A 19482-nucleotide genomic window follows, 5' to 3' on the forward strand; every position below is an offset into this window, starting at 1 on the left:
ATAGTTATGATTATTTAAGGTACATAGTAGTAATATAATAATATCCATTCATGTTGTGATTTTAGTAGTCCGATCATGTGATATCGATAATTTTTTTATAAAATACTCTATCAATTTAAATAAATAATAATTTTCATATAATTTACTTATTATTACAATATCTAATCTAATTTAAAAATTCAAATATTATCTCTACAAATTACATATATATAATTGTATTACATCTATCCATATAATAATTAAAAACTATAATGAAATTATATGAATCGACTCGATCTATTGATGATTATGATCATAATTCATATACATAATAATAATTATTTTATATATATAACTCGTATACGTCTTTCGTTTCGTTAGTATATAGAAATATGAGATATATTAATTATTATCAATATCAAAAAAATAAAAATAACAATTTACAGAAAACAATTTTTTTAAAATATAATAATATATGTTTTTTTTTTATAAAAAAAATAATACATGTTTACGAAGGCAACTAGGCAAATGGCCAAACAAGGCCTCAGGCTTCACACCCAAAACCGGTTTAGTCGATCCTGGGCGTAAGGGCACTGCCCTGAGCCTTTCAATGACTGACACGTGGCATTATTTATTATTTATTTTGAATTTATTTTATCTTGTAATTGACCAACCATGGTTTAGGCTTTTAAATATTGCCCTCGAGCTCTACGTCCGTTCAAAATTTTAGGACTCCCACCATTTTTCTTAAAACTTTTCACGGTAGCTCTCAACACCCACCACCCACCGGGGAAGGCCACCGTTGCGGCCATCACATCTCCGTCACGAGCCCTTGAGTCCTTGGAGAAGTCTATTTGCGCAAATGCAACTGCAGAAGCTGCCCAGAGCTTTCAGAATGTATATTCTGTAATATATTGCTTGAAAACCTACTGTAATGCCGATAATGTATTTATTCAAGGGATGTCAGTTTCTCATCTAATTTTCTTTTCTTTCTTTCCCCATTTGATGGTATCAATCTTCTCTAATTTTTCCCCGCATGCGTGATTTGAAGTTATGTATTCTTGCTTTTAAAATTTTAAATCTGCTAATTATAATTTATAGGAGAACATTATTCTAAAGCAACATTATTATTTCCAACACACTACTGTAAAATCGATTCTTGATTTGGGAAAAAAAGTGGGTTCTTTCTGTTTGTGTGAAAAATCGATTCTTGATTTGGGAATTTGTCTTATGATTTAATCAAGTGAAGCTTTCATATATATGATTCAAGGACTTGTCTTATGATTTAATCATTCCCGATTATTTTTATATTACATAGTATGCAGTTGATGTTTTTTTTAAGGCAAGTGATAAATTTCAGAGGCTTTCATATGTAGGATACAAGTACTTATCTTAGCATTTTATCATTCCAGATTATTTTTAAGTTTCTTAGTAAGTAAGCTAGATATGTATGGATTGAAAATATGCTTGAAATATTCAATTGCTTGGAATGTTCCTGCAACCAACTTGATGTTTATTGTTGTAGTTGAATCTGTGTTGGTTGTTGTAGGTTTTTTACTTGACAATGGAAGATGACAACCCAACTGAAGAGTTGGGGGGAAAATACATTGAAGGAGTAGAACTGGATCACATTTCACAAAAGCAATGTGGAGTTTCTGATTTATCTATGCCAGAAAACGTTGATGTACTAACTGAAATCTCTGTTGTCGATATTTTGGAGAACAAACTAGCAGTGGGTTCAATTGTGAATAGTGTTGAAGAGGCATATTTGTTGTATTGTCAGTACGCGCATGCCAAGGGATTTAATGTGAGAAAGGGTGATCAACGTTGTTTTCCCAAAACTAATGAACTTCAATCAAAGGAATTTAATTGCTCATGTGAAGGTTTGAAAGATGAAAAATGTTCTAGTAAAAGGATTCCAGTTTATCAAAAGTTGATCACTAGAACCAAATGTAAAGCCAAATTGAAAATTACAAGGGAAAAAGGGGGTGAATGGCGGGTGAGTAGATTTTTGGAGGAGCATAATCATGAGATGTTTGCACTTGATCAAACTCACTTGTTAAGATCGGCACGCAATTTATCACATGCAAAAAAATCCACTCTAGAAGCTATGGTGAATGCTGGAATATCTGTCTCTAATGCAGTTTCTTTTATGGAAAATGAAGCATGTGGGCCACAAAATTTAGGTTTTATTAAAAAAGATGCATATGACCATATGAGTAGGCTAAAAAAGCATACCAAAGTTGAGAATGGAGATGCAACTGCACTTATCCAATATTTTATTGAGAAGGCGAACAAAGAGAATTACTTTTACTGGAATGTGCAATTGGATGATGACGATAGAGTGATGAATTTTTTCTTTAGGGACTACAAATGTGCAGTGGATTATGAATATTTTGGTGATGTGCTGTTGATTGACACAACATATAGATCAAACAAATACAATTTGATTTGTGCTCCATTTATTGGTATAAATCACCATATGCAAAATGTGTTGTTTGGTTTGGCTTTTATGTCATATGAGACCGAAGCTTCTTTTGAGTGGTTGTTTACAACATTTCTTGATGCTATGTATGGAAAACAACTTGAAACTATATTTTCAGACCAATGACAGGCCATGATGAATGCCATTGAAACGGTTTTTCCACATTCACATCATCGTTTATGTCAATGGCATATAAATCAAAATGCTCCTTCACATTTTGGGAATTTAAATGGCGATTCAAATTTCAAAAAATTGTGGTATAAATGCATGAATTACTGCGACTCTGAAGATGAATTTGATGCCACGTGGACATATATGATCGATACATATAATTTGTGTGGTCATAAATGGTTGAATGAGATGTATAAAATCAGGAAAAAATGGGCTACTGCTTTTAGCAATGGAAGATTTAGTGCAGGACTTTTGGCTACCTCAAGGAGTGAGGTCACAAATATGGTTTTGAATAAAGCAGGTAATAAAATGTGTTCTTTGTATGAATTTGTGATGAATTATACAAAAATTCTAAATAAATGGCGGGAGAAGGAGAAGTTTGAGGATACCCTTGTCGTCATGGTAAGCCTGCGCAGATTTTAAAAAATCATCCGTTGTTGATTCATGCGGCTGATGTCTATACTAATTCCATTTACAAGTTATTCGAAATTGAATTGGTTAACTCTTTGAATTGCAAATCTGTTCAACCACCATCTTGTTTTGGTAATGAATGGAATTTGATTGAGTTCAGAGTAAAATCTCACGATGAAAACTCAAGGGTCAGACAAGTGGTGTTCAATAAGCAGAATCATGAAATAAAGTGTAGTTGTTCTAAGTTTGAGACAATGGGGATTTTGTGTAAGCATGTTTTGATAGTGTTTAACTCTTTGGACGTCACTGTTTTACCCAACTGTTACATTTTGAAGAGATGGATGAAGAATATAAAAACTATAGTTAACAATGACTTCAAAGAAAGTGGTGGTGGTGGTGGTGGTGTTATAAATCTGAGATGGTGTTTGTGAACCAAATAATGAGATCGATGTATGATCTAACTCAATTGAGCAAATCTCATGAGGATGCGAGAAAAAGTTTGTATAAGTTGGTTGATACAGCAACAGGTGAAATATCCAACCTTGTCCAGAATTTGAGTATAGATGATTAGACGCCGTGTGATGATATTCCATGTGACGGTCACATTGATGAAGTATTCATACGTAACCCACTTACTGCTAAAGCAAAAAGAGTTACAAATGCAAATATTACACGACATTGGGATAATAAGAGCAAAAAAGGAAATAGAAAAGGAAAAGAAAAAACTGAAATTCCAAGTAAGTTTTAATTTATTCAAAATTGTGATCATATACTAATTAAACAGTTAGATGACCATCTTCTTTGGATGTGCTAGGTGCAAAAGGAGGCAAAAGAAAGGGACAAAGTTCACAAGATGACACCACCGCACGGGAAATACAACATACCATCCCAACAACACTTAAATTTAACATTCTCGCAGAATCCATTTTTACCTCCTCAACATTTTTTACAGTACTCAAATCAAATGGTAACTCGTTTTTTTTTTATTTTCACTATTAAATCAATGCGTTATTATCTTCGATATTTTTTATGTCTCGTGCAGGAAGGTAATACAAATTTTTATACAAGTGGTGAAATGAATTTATTCCCTTATCAGTTCCAGGGTCCTCATTCATCACAAGTAAGGAATAAGGTCCTTGGCGTGGTAATTGTTTCTTGTTGTCATATCTGTTACCTGTATTTTTTGTGGTTTTTGAGCATTCAATTTTCGAACTTTGTAAAATTTTACCAAGACTTCTTGAAGATGTTTAGAGCATTCAATTTTCGAACTTGGTTGGAGTACTGTCTCTTTTGTAACGTACAAAGTAGTATTGCCGAAATAAATGCATGATTTGTTTGCTTAAAAAATATATTTGCGTTAGTTTGAAGTTTTGGGTCTCAAGATCGATGGATGGTTTGCTTCCATTCTTTTCCTTGTTCGAGAATCCTGTTCGTATTTGTCTGGAATATACCACAAGTTCGTGCCCGTTTCTGTGTTTGCTTTGGTTGACCGAAGGAGCTCGGAAAGATGGTACACCGAGACTAATCGGTTATAGTAGTATGCCACCATATTTGTGGCATTATTAGTTGTTCAAGGATGTTGGTTTCACGAGTGAAGAAGTATATACAAGTTTCTTGTTTTAGTGAGCTGCAAGTATCTCCTGATGTCTACATATCAAAGTGGGAGCTATCATGTTGGTAATAAGATTTTTTCTAGGTTAGTTCAGGTTTTCTTTTTTGTGTCTTAGTGAACAGAAAATCCTGGTAAGTTATTTGTGCGAAAATCATTATCTAAGTCGGAGGTTGCGAGTTTGATTATAAAAGACCAGAATGTTAGGTCCTTGTGAGCAGTAACATTACCCGTTCCTTCAAATGCAATAGATTTCAAATACTTTACTTTTTTGTACCAGTAATAAAGCATTAACTTAAATATATCTTACACAAATTCTTGACAATATTAGAGAATTTTAAGCTACTGCTAACTTAATTATATCTTACATATTACAATATTAAAGAGAACGTCATAGCAATACCAAGAAGAACTCTAGTCATCATCACGAAATTGTAGAGATTCCAGCAAGACTTTCAACTCTTCAGATAGCTCCTCCATTCTTAATGCATTTCTCTGATGCTCACGTGCTAACTCTACTTGAGCATCAACCAATTGAGCTATTTTTTCGTTTTGTATTTTTTTCAAACTCGAACTTGGAGCGGATGTTGAACTCGAACTTGGCGCGGACGTTGAACTAGAAGTTGGAGCGAACGTTGCACTCGAAATTGGAGCGGACGTTGAACTCGAACCAGTAGCAACAAAAGGTTTTTTCATGTATTCATCAAATGCTCTCAATGCCTTTTCTTTATTGCTATATCCCTTGTAACAAGCACCTCTAAAGCCATTAACTTGTGCTTAAGCCTCTTCTCAGCGCTCATAAACACCAGGTTTTCTCCCATTAAAAACAACATATGTTTTTTCCTACATCAAGAAAAAAATTTACAAAAAATTCGATAACTAAGCATGATATAAAAAAAAAAACAATTACATAAGTTCTAATTAAAAATGGTTAAATGAATATAGAACACGAAATTAAAAAATTTACCATCGCGGCAGATAGGTTTGTCGTGAGGGGATATAATAATTTCGACTCAAACCTACATTGAAGAAAGCACAACAAAACCATGAAGAAGCACAGTAAGAAATTAGTTAATTGTACACAACAAAATCGAAGAGGTTGGCAGGCTTCTAGATTGGCTTTCTTGGGTAGTCATTGGATTATTTTACCAGAAAATATAATGTATAAATGGCTAACAAAACTTCAGAAAACAACCCTCCGAATCAAACAACAATGAAAACCAAATCAATCCATGTGATAGCTACACTCTTCTTCTTCCTCCTCCATTGCAACATCCATGTCCAAGCTCAATTAGGCCAAACAAATGGAGGTTTGCTAACATTTTTGTGAAAAAAAACACAATATAGTGAAAGGCATTTGAGACAATAGTGACGAAGGCCCTTCTCGCTAAACACCAGATCTCAAATATGCAATAATACTATTACACATATATCTCATGTAAACTGCAAAATTCCTCATGTTTGCTGAAATCAGAAGATCCAACTGTTCTTCAACCAAGTTGGTTACATGAAGGACACATATGCTTGAATGCGTAATAGTGTAATATCAACAATTTCTCATATCAGGTTTTTGCTTGGCTGGATAGACATCACATGATATTTGCCTTGCAAATTTGGGAATAATTTTTGATTATCCAACAGCTCATAGTGGAGTCTTAATCGTATCAAAACCCATGGATTGTTCAGAAAATTTTAAATTCGCAATAAAAAAAATTCTCACAAAACAGAACACCATTCTCAAACTTCTTACAGCAAAAAGTAAGAAAAAATTACAAATTTCAGTTAAATCATCAAAATTATATATTTTCCCACACAGAGCAGAAACAATAAATTTTCAATTGCTGAACCCCCACCAATATTCAGAAACAACATACAGAATAATCTCCAGTGAACTGGAGTAAGTTGCAGTACAAATTCCCAAATCAAGAATCGATTTTTCACACAAACAGAAAGAACCAACTTTTTTTCCCAAATCAAGAATCGATTTTACCGGTACTGTGTTGGCGAAGTAGACACGAACCTGTTAAACTTTGTGCGACGACGAGGCAAGGGCGTTCGCCGGTGTGGTGGCGAGGACGGAGGAGAAGGATAGCGGTGGGAGTCCGGTGGGCTACCGTGAAAAGTTTTAAGAAAAATGGTGGGAGTCCCAAAATTTTGAGCGGACGTAGAGATCTAAAAGCCTAAACCGTGGTTAGAAATTTATGAGATAAAATAAATTCAAAATAAATAATAAATAATGCCACGTGTCAGGCACTGAAAGGCTCAGGCAGTGTCCTTACGCCCAGATCGACTAAACCCCCAAAACCCTAGAGAAATCAGAGAATCGCTCCACCCCTCCGTCTAGGGTTTTGGGTTCCAAGTTCCGATCTTTCTTTCCGCACTAGTAATGGGTGGCCACAAATTTGACGCAGAAGCCTACAACACGACGGAAAATGGTGAAATCAAGATGCAGAAAAAGAATAAGAACAAGCAAAAGAGAAAGATTGAAGAAAATGAAGCTGAACTCGGTACTGAAACCGTGAATATTGTGAAGAAGAAGAAAAACAAAGTAAAGCAAGAAGAAGCTGCAGAGGTACTGAACGGGTCTTCTGAGATTTCTATAACAAAAAATAAAAAGAAAAAGAAAAAAGACAAAGGAGTGGAGACCGAGAGTGCGAGTAATGGCATAATTGGAACACTGAGAAAACTGGAGAATTGTAGTGGAGTAGGTTCGGATAATGTCACTGAGGAGATTAGACATGGCACTGGAGTCGTGGTATCTGGAAAGAATGTGAAAGATTCTAAATACGCAACGTTGATTTCTTTTGCCGAATCAGGGCTCCCGAATGAGGTCCTGGAATGTTGTAAGAACTTTAATAAACCGTCACCAATTCAGTCCCATTCATGGCCTTTTCTCCTTGATGGTCGTGATTTTATTGGAATAGCAGCCACTGGGTCTGGTAAAATTTTCTTGTTAACCTGTATTTGCTCAAGGCATATGATTTTTCATTGTGTTTTTGTTCTAACAGTTTTTCGTTGGTTTATCAGGTAAAACACTGGCATTTGGAGTTCCTGCTATTATGAATGTATTAAGCAGACGAAAAAGTAAAATTGCTGTGAAAAGGAATCCACTTTGCCTTGTTCTTTCGCCTACAAGGGAGCTAGCTCAACAAGTAAGTTCTCCCTTATGCGCAACGGTACTGTAAAAGTTTTGTGATATATACCATTGAATGTGCAATTCTTTTGGTTATTAAGCAAATATTTGTATTTTTTTGCACAAATTAATTGGTCTTGTTACATGTGCATTAATCTGAGAGAACTGATTTTTGCAATGCCAGTTAGAACTTCCCATCCTAATTGAGTCTTTTCCATGCTGACCTTATATTGTGGTTATAAGTGCATGTGAAAATGACGTGGTCAAAATCTTGGTTTCTGTACCCAAAATTAGGTTTTGGGTTTCTGTTTTTTTTGGGAGAAACAAACTTTAAATAAACAGTGTTCTTCACGGATATTGTAGTCCCAATACAAAATGCAATTTGTGGATGCTGGATGCTGGATGGATTTTTTTTATGCAGGGGAAGGGATGGATTTACTGTGCACACACCACCTCCCACCTGATGATTGATAATGGCTTGTTGCCATTTGCATGTTACTTTTCCATACACATTATGAATATGAGCTGCTCGGAAAACCGTTGTGAGTGGTGCAGAAACAATAATTATGGTTCCTCTTTGTGTTAGATTTCGGATGTTCTTTGTGATGCTGGGAGGCCTTGTGGAGTGCAGTCAGTCTGTATATACGGAGGAACTTCAAAAGGACCCCAAATATCTGCTCTAAAATCAGGGGTGGTAAGTTTGCGGCAATCTTGAATCCATTTTGTGTCAACTTAGAAAGTATATATATTTCTGATGATTCAAACCTGCTCTCTGTAATTTTGATGTTCAATTGTAACTAACTTGCAATAATTAAAAATAGCTCTGAATCCTTAAGCTTCGTGATGTATACAAATTGATCTTTTAACCCCTCAAGAAGATATTTTTGGAGGTCTGTTCTCTTTTGTTTGATTCAACGCATGCCAATTAAATTTCTCAGAGAACTGGCTCTTTTACCATCTCTACACAAGGTTTTATCACCTCATTTCCTCTCTGGTGTGGAAAAGTTATGACTGGAAATATGTATTTCAGAAAACCTTTATAAGTTCTAAAAGTAGCTATTGAACAGTATGCTCTAATTTGAGGGTAAAAATGAATAATACAGTGAAGACAAATCACTTGATGATTTCCCACAGATTGCACTTCTGGAGGCAGATATATAGTGTATGCAGTAATCAGTATGCACATCATGTTTGAATTGGTGTATTGTATATGTGGGATATAAAGTTATCATGCATCTGGCATGTCTTAATGGGATTTATTTTCGTAATTGTCAAGTGAGATTATAGTCCTTGTTTATTGTGTCACATGTATCACTCTAACCAGCTTTTACATGTATATATTTAATTAATGCACATCATTAACTCAGCCTCTCGTATATGGATCTACATTAGGACATTGTGATTGGGACACCTGGTCGTCTAAAGGACTTGATTGAAATGGGAGTGTGCCATCTAAAGGAGGTTTCTTACGTGGTATGTGACAAAATTATTCTGCTATGTCATTGATTTTACAGCGTATATTGAAAAAGGCAAATTGCATTCTCAGTTGGCCGGGGTTTTGTTTTTCTCCTGCAGGCTACTTGTTGATTTCATTGACTTCAGTATTCTTCTTTATAGTGTTCATTTAGGCAACAAGTATGGGATTATTTGAGAGAGAATAATTAAGAGTTGCATTATAGTGGTGTAAGATTTTCTCGAATTCCAATTCAAATAGGCATCAAATCACGTTATATGTTGGAATTCTTATCCAATCACATATAACTAGAATGTCTATTTGGTAAACATTGATGTCTCGTGGAACAAACTTAGCCACTGATGAGTTTAGCATAGCATGATATGATTTTTATTTAGTCATGATGATATTCAGATGGGTTATACAATCAATAGGAATTTGTCATTCAGATCCTATTTTTAGGCAAGAACCTGGATTGAGATTGAGTGGTCCCCTTTTCATATGAGAGTGTTTGAATGCAGCAGCTTTTCTTAGAATATCAAGTTTCTTTTCCTTTAAAAAAAGTAGTGTGGGTTGGTCTTTTATTTAAAATGGCAATTAAAAATCCAAAAGTAATCAAAGATGCCTCAGTGCCCCTTAGGGCTTCCGTTTAAAGAATTAGGAAATAGCTCTTTTTTACTACTGACTACTGTATCTAAACATGAAATTGCTTCTATGTTTTTTTTTTTTTTTTGAAGAAAAGTACTTCAGAAAAGGTCTGCTTGATAAAACACTTTCTAGCCAAGTGCTTCGGCATCTGAAGTTACATATAAAATGATTTACTTTTTTTTTTACTTTTTGTTTGTGCTTGCTTAACCCATCTGTAGTTGGAATGTGAAATGCATGTCTATTTAAATGCTCGTATAACTTCTAAACATGACTCAAAAGTGTTTTTCTATGATTTACAATTTAGGTCTTGGATGAAGCTGATCGGATGCTTGACATGGGATTTGAACCCGAGGTTCGCTCAATATTAAGTCAAACATGTTCTGGTATGACATCAAACTTAGCTACTTATGATAACGTTTCTGTTTTGGCTCCAAATAAGTAAATGTCTAGACCTTATGTTTTCATTATATTTATACTTTCATATACCTTTAGCTAGTTTGATATTCTCTGTCTTTCTTCTTCTCTTTTCCTGATTTTACTTGTAATTTCATGTGGCTTTTCTATGCAGTTCGCCAAATGGCAATGTTCAGTGCAACATGGCCACTACCTGTGCATCAATTAGCTCAAGAATTCATGGATCCCTCCCCGGTTAAGGTATACATTTTATGCGGGAGTTACATTACCCCTACCTTATTTCTTTCCTTTTAATGTTAAAGCAACCATGTTTCAGGTGGTTGTGGGTTCAGAAGATTTAGCTGCCAACCATGATGTCCTGCAAATAGTGGAGGTATGGCTGAGAGATGATACTATGAAGGACTAGCATGAACCAGGAGTGTCTCAATATTTTTTGAATGCTTATTTGGAGTTAGCTTTTATTTCCTTGATGTTATAGGTGCTGGAGGATCGAGCACGCGATGAACGCTTGCAGAATTTGCTTGAAAAATACCACAAGTCTAGAAAGTAAGTTTACTGAAATATGCATATATATGTGTATGTGTGTGAATGTATATATATATATATATATATATATATATATATACATGCACATATTATTAATTTCTTTGCTACATTAGTTATGTGAAGAAAGATCTCCTCTATGTATATTAACAATGTTTTTGCTACCTTCATTGTGTGGACAAAATCCCCTTCTGAGTGTTGTGCTATCTGATCATCTGCTTGATCCCAAATTTGTGGAACTGGACTTGCAAAGTTAAGGACTCCTACTTGTTGAAATGATGTGTGAAACTTTCCATAACATTTATGTGTATTATCAGTTGGCTCTATCTTTTTACCTTTTTCTTTTAAAATTTTGAAAGATCTAAAATTTATTTTTGTTTATATATGCCTACTAGAGAAAGCGAGCGTGGATTATTTCTTATTAACAGCTGTTATCCAAAATTTTCTTATTTGGGATTTTAACCTGTTGCAGGAATAGAGTTTTGGTTTTTGTTTTGTACAAGAAGGAAGCATCAAGGGTCGAGAATATGCTTCACAAAAGGTGATTTGATTTACACGTTAATTTTCCCTGCTAAATGAGGCATGACTTTTGCGGCTAAGTTTCTTGATCTGCTGGTTCAGGAATGGAGATTAATTATCTCTAATCTCACCTTTTATTAAGTTGCATTATTTTCACTTTCTGTTTATCTTTCTTTTCCAGGGGTTGGAAAGTTGTTTCTATAAGCGGCGATAAAGCACAACATGCAAGGACACAGGCATTGTCATTGTTTAAGGAGGGATCAAGTCCACTAATGGTAAGTAATCATTTTTTCAATTTTGATTAAATAAAATTACCAATAATGATACTAAACCTTTGTCCGTCCTCACTACCAAGTAAACAAAAATGAGCTGTTCAGCTTCAGCCTCCACATAAAGATGAGCTGCCTAACAATGACCATTAATTTCAAAACCTGGTTTGTTTTTCATTTCTACAGATAGCAACTGATGTTGCTGCTCGAGGTTTGGATATTCCCGATGTTGAAGTTGTGATAAACTACAGTTTTCCTCTTACAGCAGAGGATTATGTACACAGAATTGGTAGGACTGGACGAGCTGGTAAGAAGGGAGTGGCTCACACTTTCTTCACGAAGGAGAACAAGGTATGTTCTAATCTTGGTAGTGAAAATATACCAATCTTCTTCTTTGGAACATCATTTTTCTATATTTTAGTGTATGACACCAATATTATTAAACTCTTCTCAGGGACTTGCTGGGGAGTTGGTAAACGTTCTTAGGGAAGCTCAGCAGGTTGTACCTGATTCCTTGCTAAAATTTGGGACGCATGTAAAGAAAAAGGTGAGCATATTGTTTCTTAGTAGGGGCCAAAATAGGCTTTGCAGGATATTTTTTCCAACTTTATTTGGTTGGGAAGCATCTTTTGTAGCACACTGCTAGTTATGTTACCCCTTTGTGTACCGTAGATTGACTAGATTTTCTCGGGAGAGGGGTAAACTTTCAAGTTGCCTAGCCCAACTTAAAAATTGAGCCCCAATGAAGCTTGAACACAAGCTTGTGTTAGTGATATAAGCTCGCGACTTGGCGTAAGGGACTTAGTTTGATACACGAGCCGAGCTCGCTAGTCAGGCTTCAAGATTGTTTACATGATAGTCTATAAAACTGAAATAACATTTTTATTATATTAGTTAATTATATCATTACACGTACATTATCTTTTATATAAGATTTATTATAAACGAAATTATAAGTTTTTTAGTTGGTTGATGCTCTTTAAACTCGAGCTCAAGATTCATCCTTCTCTCGCATCCACGAGATTGTGCACCCGAACTCTATACCGACTCCTTCAACTTGATTTACGCGCGTCTGCAGGATATCTGCAATCATATATAGACTACAGAACTAATTAGCGTGTGATACATAGCATTATCTGATTGTAAACTTCATGCAGGAATCCAAGTTATACGGTGCCCATTTCAAGGAAATTGATTCTAATGCTCCCAAAGCTACAAAGATAAAGTTTAATGATTCCGATGATGAAGATTGATTTTATCCTATCTATAAGTTTATTTTCCTTTAAAGAATCAATTTTGTTTTTGCCGCTAGCTTTTGTCGATGAAAAATCGATATAATTTTTTTCTTTTTATTTGTGATAAAAGATCATAATCCTACATTGAATGATGCGATTCTCAAGTCTAGTGTGTCAAATTTGATGTGGTTCCTCCTGAATGGTAAATTGTAATGGACATCCGTACATGTGGGTACTGTTTGTGATTTGTGATATGTGAAACACGAAAATGGCCAAAATATTTTAATTATGAATTTTTAGATTTCGTAAATATTACCAACAGGATTTGTATTTCCCGTCTCAACCAAACAATATATTTTTTAAAACTATTTAATACGAATTGTACGACATTGAGATTCATGTAATTTTAAATGTGATCATATTTACATTCAAAACTTTTACCCCGTTTAATTGATTTTTTATTTTAGATGGTTCAAATTACTTTTCGATATTGATTTATGTGTCTTATTAGATTACATATATTTTATATGGACCGGTAAGTTCACTTTTGGAACCATTTTTAGATAAGCATGTCTTTTGTGAGACGGTCTCATGAATTTTTATCTGTTAGATAGATCAATTCTACCGATATTCATAATAAAAAGTAATACTCTTAGTATAAAAAAGTAGTATTTTTTCATGAATGACCCAAATAAAAGATCTGTCTCACAATATACGACTCATGAGATCGTCTTGCACAAATTTTTGCTATAAATGAGTATATTAGATGTATAACATGTCAAAACTATATATATATATATATATATATTATTTTTTTCCATAATAAATTATAAACATATTATTGTTTTAAAATTCAAATTTTTAGTTAGGCGTGGGACAGAATCACATGTTTCGAGCTCACCGACGTCAAAAACAATGTTAAACGAAATGCCGTGGACGGGAGAGCAGGAAATCCAAACCCGGAGGGATTCAGAAGCTGGATCGTGCCAAGGGAAGCCAGAGGAGAAAAACCAAGTGCTTGTATGGTATCTGATCGGTCCCCAAAACCCTAATTTACTTTTTTCCGAGCAAAAATTCCCAATTTTCTATACATTCTTACATTTTCTGTTGTAATTCGTATTTCACAGATGTTGCTTTACCTCCGTGAGCTTTGATCATTTAAGTTGTCATTTGTTGTTATAGTTAAGCTAGTTTGCGAACTGTGGATGGAAGGGCTGTTTATGACTTACTTTTATTTGTTTGATCGAATGAGTTGTCAATTGGACAGGATGCTGAGTACTTTTAACGGGAAGTTTGGTCGATAAGTTGCTAATTCTTTTGTGTGCTGCTCAGGCGTAGTGATTTAAGGGGTAAATGCAATCTCATTTCGGCTGCTCATGAATTTGGTTTGGTCTTTTGAATTGGATCGCTTGATTTTCTCGTGTTTTCATATTTCAGTCAAGATATGTCATTGCTCTGTAGTGGTGGCAAAATTGTTGCTTTTTTATTATTCAGGATTGGAATCATTCGGAATTTGACATTTGTTGCTATGTAAAACTATACTTATGCAGTTGTATATCTGTAGTTGCATGGGTGGATGAATTCGTGTCTGTGTTCTTGGTGTAGTCTGTCTGTTGGAACTATATATTGTGCATGTGTTTACTGAACTTCAATTAACTCCCTCTTGATTTATATGTATTTATGTGATACGATTTTGCAGTTGAGGGTGGTATTAATTTGGAATGTTGAATGTTGACCCAAACCTTTTATGCTTAGCAATTGGTTTATTGTGAAAATTCGTTTCAGTGCTATATCTGCTCTGATACTATATAGTTGCCTTCTCGTGCATCTGACATTACCGTTTCCGGATGGACTTCTCTCCACCCCATCACATGTCTTTGACTCAGTCATGGTCATTGGACCACCTGCCGTATTTTTTCCATGGCATTGTCATGTAATGCAGCACTAGATTTCAAACCCCCTTCACAGAACCTTGGTCTCTTTAGCTTTAATGAATCCCATTTCCTTCGTCCTCTGGTCCATCTGTCGCACATCCATCTCCTACGGACCACAGCTGGCAGCCCACCCTGCATGTGTGACTTAGCTAATGGTTCAGCGATTACAAAACTTACTCATTGAATGAACCATCAGCAACTTAAATTAATAATCATAGAATTTCTTTCATAATGTTTGTAGAGTCACAATATTGAGGCGTTGGTGGTGATGGTGCTGAGTTATCAGATTTTTTTGGGTTGTTTGGAAAGGATTTTTCCCTCTTTTTGCATGTAATCTGTAGATCATCCCATCCAGTTCTGAGTACTAGGACGAACTTTCACCGTTGAAATTTCAGTTGTTCCCAAATTTGTAGTGGTTATTTTTATACTCTATCTTACTTCAGGTTTTTGGTTAGCACTCTATAGTTTACAGGCCGATGGGTTTTGGTGGCATATTGCTCCAACTCAATTAAAGCACGAACTTAGGAATCTCCTCTCACGAACACTTTCTAGAGTTAGTGACGTCTTGTCTGGGAGAACACCGGTGGGATATACGAGACGTGCATTTAAGAGAACTTGTAACAATTTTTAGTGTCTCTGTGTTTGCTCTTTGTGGTTCTTGTTGACCTGTTGTTGTGCTTTATTTATCAAAAGAACTAGTAGTTATAGCAAGATGACAAGATCTGTTTTTGTTTAATTTGTTTCTTATTTGAATGGAGTAGTTTGCTTGTTCTTATGTGCTTTATCAGCAACGGCTTTTCCTTGTAGTTTTTGCGTCTCAAGTTTGTTTGGAGATTTTCTCCTATGCTTTCTTATTCCTTTATGTTTAGTAACCTGTAATTCTTTTGATGTATCAGAGGATGGAGATTTTTTTGCTAAAATCTCTTCTCAATGGCATCGAGAGTTTTTCTGAATTAGCATCATGTGAAAGCATGAACAACGAACTAATTCAGAGATATCGTCCAAGGATTGAAGAGATGCTGAAGTTGTTAAAGCCTATATTTCATTCCATCGCCGATGCTGAAATTATTTCTGATGAAATATTGCGAAAAGCAGTCTCAGGTCTCCAGCAGTCTGTCGATGAATTGAGAGAAATATTTGCAAACTGGAAACCGTTGATGAGTAAAATTTACTTTGTAAGTGATAACAGCTCTCATTTAACTTTGGTTTGTACCTTGTTTATGCAACTGAGTGAAAAAAAACACTGATAAAAGAAAGATGGACGGTAGATGGGGATATTTTTTTGGTTGCTGTTTTCATTATTATTGAACCTATTGTCTTAAAACTTCTATCATTCTTGTAAAATAAATTTATAATGGTTGATCTTTGCTTGATCTCCAGGTTTTACAAGTCGAATCACTTATTGTGAATGCTCGAATTCATTGTTTGGAAATTCTTGAGTTGCTGAAGTCTTCTGATCAAACCTTGCCATCTGAGCTTAGTGCTGCGTGTCTCGAGGTAATGGCTGGCATGTTGTTATTTTTTTCCTTGTTTTCTACATCTAGAAAAGTATGCATGTAAGAACCCAGGATTGAAGAATGGGGTAAATTTAGTGTGCCGTTGTTACTACTGATTTAATCTCTTTGTACAGAAATTTAAGCGTATAAAATTTGAACAAACTTCACCAATAATAGAAAAGGCTATGAAGGATAACATGGAGAGCTCTGGTGCAAGTTCCGAAAGCCTGGAAAAGATTACCAATAGCTTGAGTTTAACGTCGAACCAGGAACTCCTAATCGAGGGTGTGTCTCTTGAGAAATTGAAAGAAAATGCCGAACAAGCTGAAAAAAATGGTGAAGCTGAGTATATAGAGCAAATGATTGCACTGGTTACCCACATGCACGACCTCCTTGTTAAGATGAAACAGTCCCAAACCTGTAATCCTGTTCCAATACCTGCTGATTTTTGTTGTCCTCTCTCACTTGAACTCATGACTGATCCTGTTATTGTTGCATCTGGGCAAACATATGAGCGAGCCTTTATTCGTAATTGGATAGATCTCGGGCTTACCGTGTGCCCAAAAACAAGGCATTCCCTAGCGCACACAAATCTTATTCCTAATTACACTGTTAAGGCGCTCATTGCAAATTGGTGTGAATCAAACAATGTGAAACTGCCTAATCCGACAAAATATATGAGCTTGAACCAGCCTTCTTCAGTACTTGCAAATGCTGAATCTGGTAGGATGAGGAAGGTTTATAGTTCTAGGATACCTGATCGCTCTTCAGCTTCTCTTGCAAAGAGCTCAATCTCATCTACTGCAATCCAAAGAGAGGGAATGTCTCCATCTCATCCCCGTTCATTTTCAGAGGATTCGCTTGCAGATGCTGCTGTAAGTGAAAACGGGTTAGACTCTGGACGAGTGTCCCCTAGAAGTTTTGAAGACCGGTTGGACCACTCAGGCGAGAGAAGTTTAAACTCAGGCGGTCTTCTCTTGGCATCTCAATCTAGAAATTGTACCTCTGGTACTGATGAACAATCACCACAGGACCATCTCCGAACTAATTCAGCATCCAGCACTGTTTCCAATTCTGTTGTGTCCCAAGGAACAGAAGTTGACGGCAATGATGTGGTATCACGTGCTTATTGTAGTGATGCTTCTGGAGAGCTTGCAGCAGAGCCCCAACCTGCTGCAAACATAAGTGTCCCACAAAGAGAGCCAGATTACCTGCATAGGATAGAGACGAGAACTCGTAGCCAACCAATTTGGCGCAGGCCATCCGAGAGGTTTGTTCCAAGAGTAGTTTCTTCTCCTACTGTTGAAATGAGGGCTGAATTGTTGGAGGTTGAAACACAAGTTAAGCAGCTGGTTGAGGACCTTAAGAGTAGTTCCCTTGATGCACAGATAAAAGCAACGGAAAAAATCCGGTTACTTGCTAAGCATAACATGGACAATCGAGTTGTAATTGCAAGTTGCGGGGCTATCAACCTGCTGGTCGATTTACTACGTTCGGAAGACTCGGCTGTACAAGAAAATGCTGTTACTGCTCTTCTCAACTTATCAATTAATGATAACAACAAGATCGCCATTGCAAATGCTAATGCCATCGAACCCCTGATTCACGTCCTTGAGACTGGAAGTCCCGAAGCGAAGGAGAACTCTGCTGCGACCCTCTTCAGCTTATCGGTAATCGAAGAAAACAAAGTCAAGATTGGAAGATCAGGAGCAATCGTACCTTTGGTGGATTTACTGGGACATGGAACTCCAAGAGGCAAGAAAGATGCAGCCACCGCCTTATTTAACCTGTCGATCAATCATGAAAACAAGGCCCGTATTGTGCAGGCCGGTGCAGTGAAGTACCTAGTAGACTTGATGGACCCTGCATTTGGAATGGTCGACAAGGCAGTGGCTGTGTTATCTAATCTTGCAACAATTCACGAGGGAAGAGCCTCGATTGGTCAGGAAGGAGGAATACCTGTCTTAGTTGAAGTTGTCGAGTTGGGCTCTGGACGAGGTAAAGAGAATGCAGCTGCTGCTCTCCTGCAGTTGTGCACTAATAGCAGTAGATTTTGCAACATGGTCCTCCAGGAAGGTGCCGTTCCTCCACTGGTGGCCTTGTCGCAATCTGGGACACCAAGAGCTAGAGAAAAGGTGAGGCTATATTAAACTAGAACTTACCCGACAAGTGTTCAAAATTCAAATATTTGAAAGAGTGTTTTAAAGGTGTTTGATTGGTTACTGCGTGTTTTTGAATGCATACAAAGTTGAAATCATAATTTTACAGTTCTTGTTTCTCCTTCAATGTCTATTTAAAAACAAAGATGCATTCTAACTTCCGTATCCATCAGCTTTTTTAAGCCAAGTTCTTTTATATCCGAATTCACCATGTACCTTCCTTTTTGTATGATATATCTATCCATATTACATTGCATATTCATCATTTTTTTACTCTTCCAGGCTCAACAACTTCTTGGCTACTTTAGAACCCAACGGCATGGTAATTCCAGGGGATGATTTTGATGTGAACTTTTTGAGGGCTGTAGCATATGGTAAGATTTAAGTTGAACTCTGTAAATTCTGAATTTGCAAATAGTTATTGGAGATGTAGCGTGACGGCTTGTTTTCTTTTATTCTTTCTTATTTCTACATTTTTTTGAGTATATTTAAATATTGAAATGAGACCTATACTTATGAAAGCTTACTAGAAAAAGATTGTACTTCTTGTTATTGTTATTTTGATACATAAAATTTGTTTGCTATGCCATTCATTTTGTATTATTGGAATTCCACATTCATGGCATATCAAGAAACCTAGACGAGGGCAAGTTTGGAGAATTAGACACCAATCAAGGATTTTTTTAAGACAAAAAATGGGCCTTTTATGCCCTTGTCGTCGCATGTTTCTTTATCCAAGTTAGCAAACAATATTTGATTTTTGAAACTGGAAGGAGATGGATTTGGTCGTGATTTACAGTTTTTCTGTTATGCGAGGTTCATTAAAATATTTGGATGCCATTTTATCACTTGGTTTTAATCTATTTTATTTTATTTTAAAAAAAAATCGGCGATGGATTAAAGTATTGATTGAAATTCACAAACCGAGTTATTTTATATAACAACCCAATAATTTTCATATAATTATTACACCAAAAAAAGTTAATCCTTTTAATCGACTTTTGACTGTACTAAATAAATTAAT

At 35.8% G+C, this 19482-nt stretch overlaps 3 protein-coding genes and 1 long non-coding RNA gene across 7 annotated transcripts; all 4 read left to right on the forward strand.

The window, feature by feature from the left end:
* Positions 1-516: 516 nt before the first annotated feature.
* On the forward strand, positions 517-13162 carry LOC142545285 (DEAD-box ATP-dependent RNA helicase 5-like). Its single transcript, XM_075652376.1, has 14 exons — positions 517-550; positions 6968-7594; positions 7683-7807; positions 8375-8482; positions 9181-9261; positions 10194-10272; positions 10458-10543; positions 10620-10676; positions 10782-10849; positions 11319-11387; positions 11547-11640; positions 11821-11985; positions 12089-12181; positions 12792-13162. Exons 2-14 carry the CDS (start codon positions 7042-7044, stop codon positions 12885-12887), a joined length of 1674 nt encoding a protein of 557 aa, XP_075508491.1. The 5' UTR covers positions 517-550; positions 6968-7041; the 3' UTR covers positions 12888-13162.
* On the forward strand, positions 1544-2590 carry LOC142545091 (protein FAR1-RELATED SEQUENCE 5-like). The gene has a single exon (XM_075652065.1). It carries the CDS (start codon positions 1544-1546, stop codon positions 2588-2590), a length of 1047 nt encoding a protein of 348 aa, XP_075508180.1.
* LOC142544535 (uncharacterized) lies at positions 3142-4167 on the forward strand. The gene is made up of 3 exons (XR_012820057.1): positions 3142-3783; positions 3861-4013; positions 4089-4167. It is a non-coding gene; the product is annotated as an uncharacterized LOC142544535 (long non-coding RNA).
* A 580-nt stretch (positions 13163-13742) lies between the features above and the next one.
* LOC142545284 (U-box domain-containing protein 4-like) lies at positions 13743-19042 on the forward strand. Of its 4 annotated transcripts, none has more exons than XM_075652372.1 (6): positions 13744-13894; positions 14137-14218; positions 15700-15978; positions 16184-16300; positions 16434-18434; positions 18741-19042. In XM_075652372.1, the coding sequence occupies exons 3-6, from the start codon at positions 15703-15705 to the stop codon at positions 18795-18797; spliced, it is 2451 nt and encodes an 816-aa protein (XP_075508487.1). In that variant the 5' UTR covers positions 13744-13894; positions 14137-14218; positions 15700-15702; the 3' UTR covers positions 18798-19042. The 4 variants fall into 4 exon arrangements, with proteins under 4 accessions (XP_075508486.1, XP_075508487.1, XP_075508488.1 ...); XM_075652373.1 differs by having other exon boundaries at positions 13745-13889; XM_075652371.1 differs by lacking the exon at positions 14137-14218 and having other exon boundaries at positions 13743-13889.
* The last annotated feature ends 440 nt before the right edge of the window (positions 19043-19482 follow it).

This window comes from Primulina tabacum, chromosome 5 (assembly GCF_025594145.1).
Source record: "Primulina tabacum isolate GXHZ01 chromosome 5, ASM2559414v2, whole genome shotgun sequence".
NCBI classification, from domain to species: domain Eukaryota; kingdom Viridiplantae; phylum Streptophyta; class Magnoliopsida; order Lamiales; family Gesneriaceae; genus Primulina; species Primulina tabacum.